This window comes from Cyprinus carpio, chromosome B20 (genome assembly GCF_018340385.1).
Source record: "Cyprinus carpio isolate SPL01 chromosome B20, ASM1834038v1, whole genome shotgun sequence".
NCBI lineage: Eukaryota > Metazoa > Chordata > Actinopteri > Cypriniformes > Cyprinidae > Cyprinus > Cyprinus carpio.
The window spans coordinates 18,565,432-18,582,564 of NC_056616.1; the positions used below are offsets into that span (position 1 = coordinate 18,565,432).

Below are 17,133 nucleotides of genomic sequence, written 5' to 3' on the forward strand. Positions count from 1 at the left end.
GGTCAGCTTTCAACCCAAAAATTACTGCTAACTGCAATACATAACATATTACTGGCGCATATGAGCATTACACATATACGCTATGTGTTTGAGTGACAGGGCGGACTGAGCCGCGGCATTGCTTACGGAGACACGTCTCACCGTTGGCGATGCTGTTGTCCTTTTTCTTGTCCTCTGCTGTTACCTGGGGGAAAATAGAGGGATAAAAAGTGCACAGGGTGAGCTGTGAGAGACATGGCAGAGGAGGGCAGAGGAAAGCAGTGGAGACAGAGGACGTCCACATTCATCCAGTCAGCATGCACTGAGCCCGTTTGGCTTCCAGAAGCAGATGAGAAATCCTCTAATCTGACATCTGGACACCAACCAGAAAGGGTTTTCTCCTTCAATTAACTGCTCACAGGAGAGCGAGTGCCATAAACATTAAGGGCACTCAGATGGTGACAGGATTAGGGGACACGGGTTTGATTAGCATGTCAGTCTTTACTCGCTAATTGAGACACATTTTTGTAAAACTATTTGAATGTGCTCTTTTTTTTTTACCCAGTAATCCAGTGTGATACCATGGAAACAATCCAGCTGTAGGCCTTAGAAACTTCACCAATGTGCTTTTTTCCCATGATTGAACCCAACCTCATGTCATTTAGAAAGCCTTTTAAAGCTTGAGGAGTCGTCCAACTGTGCAATTTAAATGTGGAGGACAATTAGGGGCTCTATCTACGCCACATCTAAGAAAAGACAGCGCCAGTGATTCAGAGATAGACTGTGACTCACCACGCATCTGAGGTGAGGAGAAGGGAAGAGTAGAATGGAGGAAAAGAATGGAGAGCAGAGGGGAGGAGAGGAGAGGAGAGAGGATAGGAAGAGAAGAGAAGAGAAGTGATTCAGAGAAGAGGGGAGAAAGAAGAGGGAAAAGAAGAGAAGAGAAGAGGAGAAGAAGGAGCGAAGAGAGAAGAGAAGAGAAAGAGAAGAAGAGAAGAGAGAGAGAGAAGAGAGAGAGAAGAGAAGAGAAGAGAAGAGAAGAGAAGAGAAGAGAAGAGAAGAGAAGAGAAGAGAACCAGCAGTCCAGCAATTTAAATGTAATTTTTTAATATGGTAGTAAACATCTCAGGATGCATTCCACACATTACTGTGGTAAACTAGCTCCTGTTCATACCTAATTCAGCTTACAACATTATCAGAAACTCAATATAGGTTTAAAATATATCAGGTGACCTCAACCAAAAAATAAAAAAACTATGACTTTCTTTTCTCTGTGGAGCATAGAAGATATTCTGAGAGATGTCTCAGTGTTTTGTGTCCATACAATGGTAGTCAGTGGGCTCCAATGTTTGGTTGCCTATGTTCTTCAAAATATCTTCTTTTGCGATCTCGCAATACTGACTTTTTTCTCGCAATTGCAAGTTTTAATTTTGCAATTATGACTTTTTATAAAGTCAGAATTGCATGATATAAAGTCACATTTTACGTGACTTTTTTCTCAGAATTTCGAGTTCATATCCTCCAATTCTGACATTATAAAACAGAATTGTGAGTTTTAAAGTCAGAATTGTGACAAATGAACTTGCAGTTGTAAGAAAATAGCCAGTCTTTTTCCCCTCAAAATTGGACTTTCTAACTTGCAATTGCGAGTTTATATCACACAATTCTGACATTACAACTCGTAATTCTAACATAACTCGCAACTGCAAGTTTATATCACGCAATTCTGACAATATAACTCATAACTGCAAGTTTATATCACGCAATTATGAGAAAAAAAATCAGAATTGAGAAACATAAAAATGGGCAGTTGTGAGAAAAAATCAAAAATTGTGAAATAAAAAGTCACAATTACTTTGTTTTATTTTTAATTCTGTGGCAGAAATGGTCTTCCATAAGTTTAAGTAATTTAAGGACTTAGAACTTATTTAAGCAAGTTTCCAAGGAACATCTCTAATTTAATGTAGGTTTTTTACTTCTTTACTTCAATTAACAAATTTTAATATAAAAAAAGGAGAGGAAAAGAGAGGCCAGTATAAATAGTCAGTCAGATTTTGTGTTCTACAGAAGGTCAGAGCCACTGTAAATAATGTAAGTAAAAGACATTAATGATTTTATTTTTGGGTGAACTATTCCTGTAAGGGTACATCAATCCAGTTAGATCCCACAGGCACATACACACAGGTCCACTTATCTTACAAACTACATGGAAGCTATCTGTCTCAGTCCGATCTAAGCTGAACCCCTTGTGAGACATCCACTCTGATGACTGACAGGCTAATTGTGCTGCTTTTTATATCATTCCGAGGACATGACCTGTCCTTTTATGCAACGAGGCACGCGTGTTTTACCATTCTCTCTCTCTTATTCTCTATCTCTCTAATGCTGGATCTGCCAGAGGCACTCTCTTGATTAGGGAGACAGGCAGAATGACATTTGGAGCTGGAAAGAGAGGGGCGTTAGACGATGTCATAGCCTGTCTCGGCCTCCTGGCCACCAGTCGCACTACAGCCAGAGAGCAGAACATTTCGATGCACACTGCTTGTACAGATGGCATAAACTGAAACACACTGCCACACAGCGCAACCCCTGGAGTACAGTCACACCCTCGACTGCATCTGTTTAGAGAGAGCTGTCACCATTTATACAACATAAAATACCGTTCGAAAGTTTGGGGTTGTAAGATTTGAAAGACATGCATACTTTCATTCAGAAAGAATGCATTAATTTGATCAAAAGTGAAAGATGTTTATAATGTTACAAAATTATTATTATTTTTTTTTACAAAAGTTATTTTGAACTTTCTGTTCATCAAAATATCTTAAAATATTAAAAAAGGCAGCTGAACTGTTTTCAACGTTGTTGCCAATAATGTTTTGTGTGGACAAAAATCAGCATATTAAAAGATTTTAGATTTTCATTGATTTTGAAGATTTTGAAAAACACTGAAGTCTGCAGCAATGGCCCCAGAAAATTCAGTTTTGCTACTACAGGAATCATTTATATTTCAAAATATATTACAATAGAAAACAGTTAGTTTAAATTGTTAAAATATTTCACAATATTACTGTTTTTTGTATTCTAATTAAATAAATACAGCCTTGATGAGCACAGGAGACGTTTTTTTTAAAAACAGTAAAAAAAAAAATCTTACTGACCCCAAACTTTTAAACGGTGGTGCTCCTATCACATAATAGCTTAAAACAACATATCAATTTCTTTCAGCGATACCTGGGAGTTTTCAGTGGTGTCCAATGCATTTAGGCTTTTCTGGGTGATGTCATTCTTAGTGTGGTCATCTTCACTATCATCCATTTCAGAGAAGGAGGTCAGATTAGAATTATATCCAAGCCTCTTTACACCACCCTGCTCCCTAAACACACACACAAATGCTGTATTTAATTACAAGCATTACTATCTTGTGTTTGTATCCTCGAAAAACATAAAACAAAAGCACCACTTCCTGAGGTTAAGTACAAATGTTTCATGCTCTAAAGAGTTTCAGACTACTTAAGTGAGACTGAATACTGTCTTGTGCTCAAGAGCAGTACAATGAGAGCTTCAATACAGTCTCTGTCCCTGTTTGACTCTCCCACACAACCAATTACTGCTTTTAGCACACACTGTGCTAATGTACTCACACGTGCAACTGAATACCTGGAAATGAAATAAAGCTCATATTCGCAGTCTGCAGTACAAACACACACACACTAAAACATACATACAGTACACACACAGCTTACATGTCATGTGCAGCCATAGCCATGAGTTTGTAGTTGATAAAGGGGCTGGAAACTTCAATGAACTGCTCTGGCTTCTGAACTGGGGGTTCTTAAGAGCAAAAACATAGTTTGATCCCTCTAGAGCAATCATATATATATAATCATTTTTAACATAAAATATTATCATATGAATATCATAATATATATAAAAGTAGTTACATGCTAAATTAAAACAAACACACATAAAAACACATCTTACCCTTGGGTTCATCAGTAATGTTAGACTGTTTGCGGGGCCTGATGAGTTTCCATTGAGGAACTGGGGGAGGTTTAGGAGGGGCCACCAGGGGGCAGTCTCGAGTGCAGGTGAGCAGCACAGGGTGACTGAAGAGCTGAGAGAGCCCATACTGTCTCAGACTCTCCGAGGAATCAGCCTGGAGAACACGCCACCAACCACGATCATAGATTATAGAAGAGAAACTTAACGCATTAGACAGCCAGCACTAATCCAAACAGAGACAAATATTGCTTGAGACTAAGACAGAGGGAGGGAGAGTATGTTTGGAGCAGGTTTGCACATTAATGTGCTTTAGGTAAATGCTCGGTGGAGACATCATATCAAACAAACTGGGTGAGGATATCATTTTAAATCTATTAAATCAAATGAGCACATCCCAATTTTTGTCCCCATTTTTATGTTATTCAATAATATAATATAATATAATATAATATAATATAATATAATATATATATATAATATAATATAATATAATATAATATAATATAATATAATATATATTGTTCAAATGTTTGAGCTCAGTAAGATTTGTTAGTTTTAGTTTTTTAGTTATTCTCCCAAATGCTGCATATAGATATATATTTTTAATCAAGAACAAAGTGAAAACACAAAAACTATAAAATATTATTACAATATAGAAATCACTTCAAATATACTGTTTTTTTCTCAGGGTTATTTAAAGAAAAAAGTTAAAAATAACAGCATTTATTTGAAACAAATCTTTTAAAATATTATAAATGTCTTTTCTGTCACTTTTGATCAATTTAATGTATCCATGTTAAACAGAAATATGGACTTCTTAAAAAAAAAATCACTTCAATTTGTAAATGGTAGTGTATATTCTACGGATTGAAAAACGTGCTTACCATCCTTGTAAGCACTGAGGTTCTTTTCTCCATCAGATGCAAGGGTTGATAACTGGCACACACTACCATCTGAGGAATAGGACCAGTGGCTAAATCAGAAAGAAGAAAGAAAGAGAGAGAAAGAAAGAGCATTTGTGAAAAAGACTAAAAGAAGTATACATGAAAGAAGTGTCATTTCTACTTTATATGCATGAAAACTTTGCAGGCCCTCAAAATCTAAGATGAACTTTTTTCCCATTGTCAGGCTTCCGTCTCTTTAATACTTAAAGCACAATGAAATGAATGGAGTGCAGTCTATTTTGAATAAGAGGAAGAGAGAATGAGTGGATAGATCAAGGCATGAGTTTCAAAGACAAAGGCAGGAACAGCGGAGAAGGCACTGTAATCTGTCAAACCATATTTTCCTAATTCACATAGCACACAAACTTCTAGTGTAGAGGAAGGAACAGAGGCACTGCATTATCAGTGTTTGATCTTCATCTCCCAAGGCCATCTCTGATCTCTTATCAGGCCATCAGTGCCCTGACTGTTACATGATCAAGCTCAAGGCCAAAAGGAAGAGAGGGAAAAAGATAAGAAAGGGGCCAGGCTCAGCTTGTGGGTTAAATTATAATGTTAATTTGACCGCTTGCACTTCATGTTTAGAAACACAATATACTGCAAACAGTTGAATACTATTAAGATACTATCCATAAAATAAAGTATAGTTGGTTACTGGGTTCCTTTTTATTTATTTATTGTAAGAACAAAGACAGTAACTTTAGCCTGCCTTGATTAATCTATCCAACAATTAAAACCAAACCCTAAAATGTTGACAATCTAATAACAATAGTAAACTAAGTGTTTTATATCAATTTTATATGTATAATTAATTTCTTAACTAATTTTAATTGCCAAAAATAATATTTTGCTTAATTTTAATTTGCTTTTCTTGATTTTCTCCTTAGTAATCAGTATTATAAAGCAACCTTTGAGCCCAAACTAGCTATATCCCACAGAGTGATAAATTAAGAATCTAAAATGCACTATTTATTCAAATAAAAAAAATAAAAAAATCATAGTTTTAAACTGTGTTTAGGCTTGTCCTAAATGTGATAAAAGGTTTGAAAACTTATAAATAAAATAGATCATATAATATTGGCCACCTGAGGTTGACAATTAACATTTTCTAAAGGTTAAGCACCTCCTTTCACAGTTTGTTGAAAAAGAAATAAAAAAGATTTTAAGAAGTGCAGGACCTATTTTGTGTCCTATTCATGGAAAGTGCCATAAATAGAATGAACAGCGATCATGTGTGTGTATGTTTCAATAAAAGAGATACCGCTTTAGGCTCTGAAGATCTAGGCCACGCTGCCAAAGTGATATATGTCAAAGCATGTTATAATTTCCAACCCATTAATTAGTATCATACACCCAGAGGAAGTGAGAGGAAGACAGAGGGGATGGATTCATTATATGGATTAAAGGACCCTATAGATAAGAGGACAGAGCAAATGAAAGAGAGATGGAATGTTTATAGAGGATAACAAGAGAGAGACAGCGATTTTCAGCAGCAAACACTGCATTATCCCAGTGTAATCTGAACCACTCGCTTGCAGAAGCCAATTATCCAAAACAGTCTATCTGAACAGCAAACCATTAGTCTCAATAGACTCATCAAATCGTTAGTCTCCACAGACATGTCGTAAATCCATGTTTACATGCATACCGACAATCACACCTCCTTATCACAACAGCACTGAGCTTTTTTAAGCAGGTCAGTATAAAATTGATGCATATTGTGTATGTGTGAGTGCGTGTGTGTGCATGATTCGCTGCTCTTTGCTCTCCTTGCATATTTCAGTCATAAACTGCACAGTGACAGAATTGACAGTGCTTGCCCGAGGCCATGCCAAATAATTCAATTCAAATCATACTACCTGAGAGAAAAACACTGGCGCTCTGTTCACAGTCTGACACAAACACACACAGATTAACACTGCTGCACACTTCTTCGGAGGAAACACAAATATGGTTATGCACACACAAACACAGAAAGGGGGTTGTTTTATTTATTCATGCTCATGATACACATCTTGCAGTGATGGCTGTGGCACTGATTCCATAATACATGAACCTGCAGAAGAAGTGATGCATGGAGATGGAATTGGGTGCTACCTGAAGACTAGGAGTCAGAAAGGACAGACTGACACGTATGGGTCATTTTACCATTAATGCACTGCTAAACAGATCACCATTGCTTTATGGAAAGCTCAATGCCACGTTGGCTGCAAATTATTAATAGCCGTTTACAGAGAGCATATAGAGTGTTTCTGTATGAGGATCAAATATTCATACCTCAACTACATTTTTCAGAGTGAATAATGTATAGCGAGGAGAGAGGGGAAAAGAACCATGTATGAAAATGTCTGTTTTCACACAAACAACACAAAAAAAAAAAAAACAAAAAAAAAAACAAGAGATTTCAAACTCACTGTTATGAGCATGGATAGCTGCTTTGGGCTGAATGGTCTTTCTGTCTTGGTCGTCAACTTTATTCTTCCTCATAGCAGACTCTGACAAGAAAAACATAACATTTCAGGCCAAACCATAAGGATCTTCTTAAAAGACCCACACTATAATGACAATTGCTGTTTTTTGTACTACTATTATTAATTTACAACATTAAATATGATGATCATTCCGTCCTTTTGTTTTGGCTGAATATGAATTTTCAAAAAATTGAAATAATTGAGAAATACTTAGAAATAATTTAAATAGAAATAATAGAAATAATTTGACTGTTATGGGGGAAAAATGACGTTTGGCAATATCTTTAGAATATTATTAGTATATTATACATTTCCATGGCTTTTTTCATGACACTCACTATAGCAATTTCCATTTCTTATGGTATACAGTGTAAGGGGTATACTACATTTCTTTCATAATATTATTTATTTATTATTATATATCATATTATACATTTCCATGATTTTTTTCCCATGATACTCACAAAAAAAGTACTTTCTATGCAAATAAATAACTTGAGCATTACCAGAAAAAGTTTGATTGACTACATCAATTTCCATGACTTTTCCAGGCCCTGAAATCATGTATTAAAAACTGAGTTTTAAATATTGAGTCATCAATATTTTTGTGCCTTTTCCCACAAGATACTTATAAATTTTTTAATTTATTTTTATTTGTAAATCTGCTAAAGGTTTCGTTTTCATCAACATTTAATCAACATTTAGGTGTGCACTAGCATGTAGATGACCTCAAAGCCAACACACACAAACTGAAACCCATCAAAAATTAATGTCATCCAAAAATGAGGTCTTCCACTCTTAACAGCTTAACAGCTTTAACCACAGGGCTTCAGATTGATCATGTGAGGCCCTGAAGATTTTAAACCTATGGCTAATAATACCGCTATTCTCTCTGAATACTGCCATTGTATCTCTATGTATGAGGTCAAAAGATTACCATTGTACCACTAAACCTCCACACTGCAACATTCAGAATAAAAATCATAATTATGGCTTTCATTAGCCTAACTGACAAAGAGTGTTAACAGAAAGTATTATCGACTGAGAAGCCTCAAATACTTGTTAAACACTTGATATTTTACACAGTCAAACTTAAATGACTTTGAATTCTGAAGCACTCAGACCATTTTAAAGTTTTATTAGAAAAACTCAAAAAAGAGCCAATTTACACAGCTGGTTATCTTGCCGTATCGATTATCTCATTTACTCTCTCTGCCGGTGTCTTTTAATCAGAGATGTGACATACTGACTGTTAATGGATAAATGACTGCAATGTGTGTGCAGGTCTGTACCTCTGTTCTTCAGTACTGTGGGAGATTCGCTCTTGATCTCATTCATATTAGAATCTGTTGTCGTTAGGTCAGTAGTCATAGTCTCCTCTGAGCTCTCTTCCTCCAACTGGAATTGAGGAATATTGTCCCTCAGAAATTCCCAAATTTTCCCTGTATACTGGGATCTGAGAATGACATTAACACATGGAAGATTAGAGTCTAATGTTTTGATCTCCATTGCATAATTAGCATTTTACTGTGAACTTATCTAATAATCTCAATTGATTAAAGCCTATTTAAGCCTGGACTAACAAAAGGCTTGTATCAATTTAATGTCTAGTCACAGGATCAATGGATGAACATAATAAAGCTGAACAAACAAGCCTCTGGACTTTGGACCAATCAATAAAGAGCAATTAGAGGAAAGGCAAGCAATGCTCACTTAACTAGGAGAGGTGATGACTACAGCTTGAATAAAGGTCTAAACCAATAAAAACAAATGAAAACAACACACTCTCTCACTTGTTTTTAACTTGAATCATTAACGTTCCATTTACGTACAATAACGTTCAAAAGTTTGTGGTCAGTGCTCCATTTATTTAATCAAACTGACCTCTGAACTTTTTAAAGTTAATATGCATTCTTGGTAATCTTTGAAAAGGTTCTTTACAGTCATCTGCTTGCCCATGTTTTCTAATTTCATGCTGAAATTTTGTCAAAATGTTTGGCTATCAGGTGCTACATGGATTTCTTGGACTCTCTTGGCTCTCTGATGTTCTGGTAAATATGTGAGCTGTTGGAGTGAGATACGACTACAAAATCCTGCAGGGCTGCAGCATGGAGTAAATGACCTCAGGAGACCCTAGTTTGATACACACACACAAGTCAAGCCTTGAAAAAAAATGATAGCACTCTAGAAGCTATGACAGCAAGATGTGTGCACTCATCTCACAGCAATTTATTTCTCCAAAATACGAGCGTACACTCTCTGAATGTGTGTACTGTCCTCTGAGGAGTCTATGAAACACGGAAACTCATCAGAGCGTAAATTACAAGACACCACGCTGTGTTTCCCAAAACAGAGCAGATGTGAGAGTTTTGCTGAGGACGTGACAACAAACTACAGAGACAGAGTCAAACGCTAGAGAAGAGAAAGTTACATGCAAACTTCACAACAACAACATTCCTGCAGTAACTGGATAAAGCCAGAACGGCGGTGAAGACCAGCTATTTGTTTGCAGAACAACAACATAGTGTCTGCAGCCCATTTTCTTCTAATAAGGGTGGCATCTGTACACACTGAGAGGAAAGAAGGACATTCTGTGGATCGCAGAGCACAGCTTAATGAAGCTTGTTAGCACATACCACAGACATAAAGACAATGGTAGGCTGATAGAACAAACTATTAACTATGAAACAAAGCAAAAAAGCAAAAATAAAAAATTGTGAGAGTCAATGTTAAACACCGAATGCAAGTCAACATTTCAAGTCTTTAATTAAACATATACATGGATGAATTGTTCACAATTAGATAAATATGTTTTTAGAAAACAGACTGGGGGAATTTCCTTTTCATGTCAACTTTTCATACCAGCCTGTTAATTGTTGTTTAAAAAATTATGTACATTATCTTAAACCTTATAATATAAACCATGTAAAAATGTACAGTGCAGAATAAAAGTTTGCAAATGCCCAAGGCAAAGTAGGGTTTTTGACAAAATTCTTAACATCTTAATAACATTGTATTTGTAAGGGACACCACAAACTCCATCCATCCTTTCTCTAAACTGCGTGTTCTGTGTGGGGTCACTGGGAAGTTGTGTACTAACCTTAATTGGCAATCAATCTGTAAATTAATAAAGGTGTGCTGAATCTTCCAAAAAAGATAACTTTTAATCACCACATTTAATTTAAAAATCACAACTGCCATAAGGCCATGTCTAACAAGACTTTTATTACTTAATAAAAAAATAAAATTATTAATGCTATAGCCTTCAATTATAATTTTAATAACTTAATGATACATTTCAGCTAATAAATCCTAATAATTTATTATGGCCTTTAACTAATACTCAACTTTGAAACACACAGTATTTGTTAACTTTAGGAATCCACAGTAGAGTGATATTTTAAGTTTGAAGAGAGTTTAAAGAGAGTCTCACTTTAAAGGAATGATCTCCGGTATCCATCCGGTGAGACAGTGGATGACTGTAAACTCTCCAAACTCTCTCCCGGAGCCTGAGACTGGAGTACTGGAGAGAGAACACCATAACATCATTGTCACACATCTAATAAGTTACTTGTTTGCTGGACACCCATACAATACATACAAATACGTGTGGGTACATCTTAAAATACTAGCAATTGTTCTACGCTCAGTAAGGGCTGCATGAATATGCACACTCAGTTCCAGCTCCACTATGTGTCATTTCAGACATTGATCTGTGCATGTCTATGTGTGTGTGTGTGTGTGTGTGTGTGTGTGTGTGTGTGTGTGTGTGACCTCTTGCTCTCTTTCTCTAAAGAAACCAGATGGCTGATGCTCTAATTGTGCCTCACGGGATGCTGTATTCAACCAGTCCGGCAGCTATTAATTAACTGCACGATTTCACTGTTCATCTTCACGCAAAGAACCATTCCATCATTATCACTGCCACACAAGAGGACAAGCACGCTTTAAAAAAAGAATGTACTGTGGCTTCAGGTGAGTGATGGCTGTGATCGCTTCTGCACCAAACCTTGGCAGTAAAGAATTTCACAGCATGTATATGTGTGTTAATTGGGAAAAAGCCCCCTGGAAGGACATCATTGTGCTTTTTTGTTTCCTGTTCATATTATTTAGAACCATAAATGATTAAGTGGCTCAGAGATTCTCATTTCCTAAACTAGATTAAACATTTACATCATGAAAAAATTAGTTCTTCTATGGAGCACAAAACAGATATTCTGAATAATGTACATGCTCATTTGCATGCAATTACAACGCATGGAGACTGTCGTTTCAAAAAGAACGCTAAAGTATAATTAAAACATCATTAAAGTGATCCCTATATTCCAAGCTTTGTCTGACATTCAGACTGAAATTTAAGTTTTTACTCAATAATTAACATCCACTTCAGTGAGTTAAGCATTACTTCTGGATCACTGAGTCAAGTGTGCTAAATTTGAGAACCTGGTCAGTCAGATTCATGAAAGGATCATCCAGGCTGGTTTTGTGAACTAGATCATCCAATTAATTAAAAAAATTAGACTCAAAGACATTTCAAACACTTATTTTCAAAGACTCACTCAGTACTGGCCACCTTTAGTATGCCTTTAGCTAACAGCATCGGCCAAAGCTCTGATTGGTTTGTAGTAGCAGGAAGCAGAAGGTTATCATCCTTGTCAAATGGTAGCATGTCATCAACAGTAATCTTCCTCCAACTTCCCTAAGAAAGCAGAAGACAATTCTTGTAAAAAAGTACATTCATTAATGAAACAGCACTCTAAAATATCTAGGTAAAAACAGGGTTGAAAACCATTTTTGTGTGCTGCAAAAAGATTCTTCATATAATGGACACACATTCCATCTGGACAGGCCATTAATAGCATGATTTATGGGACTCCACATTTGTTAAATGACATTAATTCACTCATGGATGTGCTGTGATATATACCGGAGTAATATAAAATTCAGAGTTTAATGATCTGCTCACCATCAAACTCATCTTAATAGAAACTAATTTGAAGGTGTATCAATCAGTAGTAAGATGAGCCTTTAAAGTCTATGGTTCATTAGTGCATATTTTGTACACAGTAAAATCAGCAGTGTAAAATACAGTGATAAACATCATTAACTCTAATAGAGTTTTATTAAAGAGCGTGAACTTAGAAGATAAGTCAGCAACAAAATAACTATTGCCCAGCACATAGGCCTTATCTAAAATGCTTTTGTGCCTGAGAGAGTGTTTTATATCACCTGTCAAACAAATCACTGTTACCTGCGTGTAGGTCACTGTTTGCTCATTTAAGATTAAGAGCTGTTAAGGTAAATAATTGTTTCTCAGTTTCTTGTGCCCAGAGGATAGAGCAATCTGACAGTAACAGTTCTACTGACTCTCTTGGCTCCCTGATAAGCATTGTGTTCTCACTTAATCACCACCTAAAGGACACAGTGTCCTTCCAGCAGGAAACGTGGACATATGCTACAATAGATGTTGAGTGGCCTGTGTACATTTGTTGTGTACATTTTTACACTATAGCCAATCCAAATAATTTTGGGCATATTTGCCAATTTTGTGAATCACCAACCGGAACCTCTTGTCCATTAAAGATTCTTTTGTGTTCAACAGATGAAAAAAACAAAACGTTTTGAAATAACATGAGGGTGAGTTTTTTTTTACAACTGAACTGTCAATTTTTGCTGAACTCTTCCTTTAGTCATTCCAAATTATTTTTTCACTGAAGACCATTACTTTGAGTTTTCATTGATTTTTTTTTTTTTAACAAAACTCTTCAAGTTATTCAAAACAAAGGGAAACAAAGCTGACAGAAAGTAGTTTTCTAAAAAAAAAAATTCAACATTCAAAAACCAAAACCCAACAATTTCACTGCTTGCTATTAGTAAAGTTTTTGTGTGTGTGTGTGTGTGTGTGTGTGTGTGTGTGTGTGTGTGTGTGTGTGTGTGTGTGTGAAATAGATTGTATTATTCCTCATTTGTAAGTCACTTTGGATAAAAGCATCTGGTAAAAAACAAATAAATGTTGCACTTATGAATGCTGAATAATGGATCATCTGACATAACATAGTGATATACTGATTAGACCACTGTGTGTGTGCATGTAAATTTAGCTATTTCAGTGTTACACAATACAAGTATTATGGTGTCGATACTCAGCCTGAACTTACCATCCAGTAGAGTTTAATGACATACTTCCCATAGGCATTATAGAGGGGCATGTGATCTTTCACTGCTTTACACAGGGAGTAAATGTGTTCCCAGGGTTTCCAAAGGCTGGGAACTATTTCTGTGGAGATGGCCTTCTCCTCTCCTGTGTTACAGACTTTCCACAGAATGTAGAGCTCACTAATGACCCATCGCATAAGCTGTGAAATCGCCATGCAGGACGAAGAGTGACAAAGTGTAAGTTAATTCCAACTAAACTAATTATTCTTAGTTCCAATCAGTAATGCAGGCCATCCGAAATGATTTAATCACTCACCTCACTTGAGAGTAAATGCTCATTTGCTGAGGTAAGGTCGAAGACAGCTTCATTTTCCACCACAACAGGAGTCTGATTGAAAGGATGAGGTACATATTGTCAGTAATTCCAGTTCCTAAAGATCTACATTGATAAGTTTCCGCTTTCTAGCTTCAGCTCAATTAAAACAACCTCAAAGTCTGTATTTTTTTTAAAGAAATTAATCATTTTATTCAGCAGTGATGCATTGTATTACTTTTGAACTTTCTATTCATCAAAGAATCCTGGGGAAAAAGTATGTTTTAGACAAAAATATTAAGCAGCATGACTGTTTTCAACATTCATAACAAGAAGATTTTTTTAATGAGCATATCAGAATGAATTCTGAAGGCTCATGTAACACTGAGGACTGTAGTAATGGTTGCTGAAAATTATTACAAGAATAAATTTCATTTCAAAGTTTCAGTTCCTTTAAACTATAATACTGTTTGACAATTTTACTCTTTTTACTGTAGTTTTGATCAAATAAATTCAGCTGAGCATAAGAGTCTTATTTCAAAAACACTTACCAACCCCAAACTCAGTGTGATTATTTGAGATCGCACCATAAAACATTATGAAAGTTATTATTGATTACTGAAAGTGATTATAGTTGTGCACACTGGGTGTATTAGATATTACAATTTGTGTGCTCAAAGAAATGAAAAATATACAAATTGTTCTCACATTTCCCAAAGGTTTTTTCCCCATCACAGATCATATTGACCCTCTGAGGGACATGAATCCATGAATATTTGATAATCTTCTGTTAATGGACTTTTAATCAAATGTAAATTGAAGACTCTTAGTATCACTCACATACTTGGAGAGAAAAAAAATCACAGTTATCATATTTTTATCCCAACTGTTGCCATGGAAATGACAACAGAGCTGACTTTCATTCGTTCTGTCAATTAAACATCTTAAATACAGCTAGTCAGATGGCAAAAATAATTGGTTTCAGACCTCTAGTGCCTAGGCTTGATTGCCTTGTGATTTTGCTGCTTGTTGTGACTATTTAGCATCCCATGACTTGCCTAGACTCATCAAAATGGAGGAATAATTGTATAATGTTGAGCTGGGCATGATGTAATTTAATCACAACCTGAACTCTAATGAAATCGGCATAAACAGATTGCATCAATTAAAGCAGTCATATGATGCGATTTCAAGTTTTCCTTTCTCTTTGGAGAGTTACAAGCTGTTCGTGAATAGATAAGATCCCTTAAGTTGCAAAGACTAAAGTCTCAAACCCATAGAGATATTCTTTATAAAAGTTAAGACTGGTCCACGGCCTCCTAAAACGCCTCGTTCAAACACGCCCCCACGTCTACGTCACGATGTGGGAAGATTTGCATAACACTGCTCAAATGTTCACGCAAAGAAAGAAGGCATAACTTTATTGTTGCTGCCACTGCTGCCGCCATGTTGTGAAGATGCTGTGTGTTTTGTTGCGAAAGCGTAAATACTTTGTTTGGACTTCCAAAAGGTTAAGTTGTATTTACAACACTGTTCCAGAACAGTTCAACCCAAATATTCAGATGTGTGCAGCGCATTTTATGGAAGACTGTTTTCTGATCCTGGGAGATTAGATTACAATGCCGGCTGTTCTGACTCACAGCCTGTCAGTACGTTTTCATATTTAAAGAATTTGCCACTGATGATTCAAACGCGAGTTTTATTCAGTGTAGAGTAGTGCTTGTTGTTTCTCCGATCACAAATGCAGACATGGTTTTATGTTTATGCGGCATGATGCAACGCGTAAAAAGACAGTATAAGTCATTATAATTCATAATTATGTCCCCACTGGATGCAACAAATGCCTCGTTTGTAATGGGTTTTAATGTTTTTGTCTCGTTGCGCTGGGACGTGGCATCACAATATGGTAAGGGGCATAATATTTCTGTCACACGGTTAAGGTATTCAGCCAATCACAATGCACTGAATAGCTGGCCAATCATCGTACACCTTGCTTTTCAGAACGATGAGCTTTGTAAAAATCGATCCGTTTCAGAAAGGTGGGGCATAGAGGAGAAACAATAATGTACAATATGTGGAAAATAATGTTTTTTTTTTACCTTAAACCGCATAAACACATTGCATTACACAAAATACACAAAATAATATTCTTTTTAGCAACATCATATTACCCCTTTAAGCTCACTACTGAGGCTAAGATTGGATTTTCCTAAAAAACATGCAACTAAAGAACAGGACCCACACAAAATAGACAAGTATGCTTTGCATGCGTGTTGGTTGGTCATGTCAGGACAGGAATAGTTTAGTGTCATGTTGTTATAGATCAGATCGAACAGAACTACATTTATAAGTACACTTGACAAATGTTACAAACTCTGTTCAACTTTACCTACTCAGGTTAATTCAGTTTCTTCAAGTTTGTTTATTGGACCTGCTAAAGATGTGAAAACTACTAATATGGCTGATAAACCCTTACCTTATTAAGTATGCACTCTGAAGGACGTTTCCAAGTGTGTACTCTCAAGGAGGCAGGAAGTTCAACCTTCCCTTCTGGATCATCAAAGAGCTGTTGGCAATGTTGTTACATAAAATGCTCAATATGGTTTTAGATTGTTTTTTTTTTTTTGTTTTTTTTTTTTTTTTGTTTTGTTTTTTTTCTGGTTTGGTTTTTTTTTTTTTTTTTTTTTTAACATTCAGATGAAAACAAATACAAAACAGAATAAAAGCTATTAAAAATGATGATCAAATTACAAAGTGCATGGTGCCAAACACTCTGACTCATCAACTGAAACGCTACAGTACATCTCTCAAGCTAAGCTTTTTGCTGAAACAGATTTCTGCTCTCACCAATCCTGACATTGCCCTGTAAAGCTTTTATATAGGAAAGACATTGAATATTAAATCACATTCGACTCATCAATTCTTACCTTGCTATCCCTAGAGGCTTTAGCTGCATCCCATTTCTCAGCATTGACCTCAATGTCGCTCCACTCTGGCCAGAGAGAGATGAGACTCTTCTTTGGCTCTTCAGGACTTTCTGATGCACTGACCGCTGAGGATGCTCTAGAGACAGTGCATTTTTAATGTAAACTATTTAAAAAGATGACTATTTAATATAATAATTTCATTTGAATTTGCATGATTTGTTATGGGTCTTTTCAATTCTTATTTTCAATCTAAACCGCATATTACTATCTATCTCTCTCTCTACCTACAGTACCTACTATATATTTAGGTTTAAAACTTTATTTTCCTTTGCACACATTAT

The 17,133-nt window shown here is 35.9% G+C and overlaps 1 protein-coding gene across 1 annotated transcript in view; it reads right to left on the reverse strand.

The window, feature by feature from the left end:
* The window catches only part of adgb (androglobin), a 39,427-nt gene that overhangs the window by 21,427 nt on the left and 867 nt on the right, over nt 1-17,133 (reverse strand). The window contains 13 exon segments of the mRNA XM_042746532.1: nt 142-184; nt 3,211-3,352; nt 3,723-3,810; nt 3,961-4,135; nt 4,866-4,954; nt 7,340-7,420; nt 8,689-8,852; nt 10,830-10,919; nt 11,956-12,095; nt 13,555-13,752; nt 13,869-13,940; nt 16,342-16,431; nt 16,793-16,928. Of these exon segments, the coding sequence (XP_042602466.1) occupies nt 142-184; nt 3,211-3,352; nt 3,723-3,810; nt 3,961-4,135; nt 4,866-4,954; nt 7,340-7,420; nt 8,689-8,852; nt 10,830-10,919; nt 11,956-12,095; nt 13,555-13,752; nt 13,869-13,940; nt 16,342-16,431; nt 16,793-16,928 (1,508 nt within the window).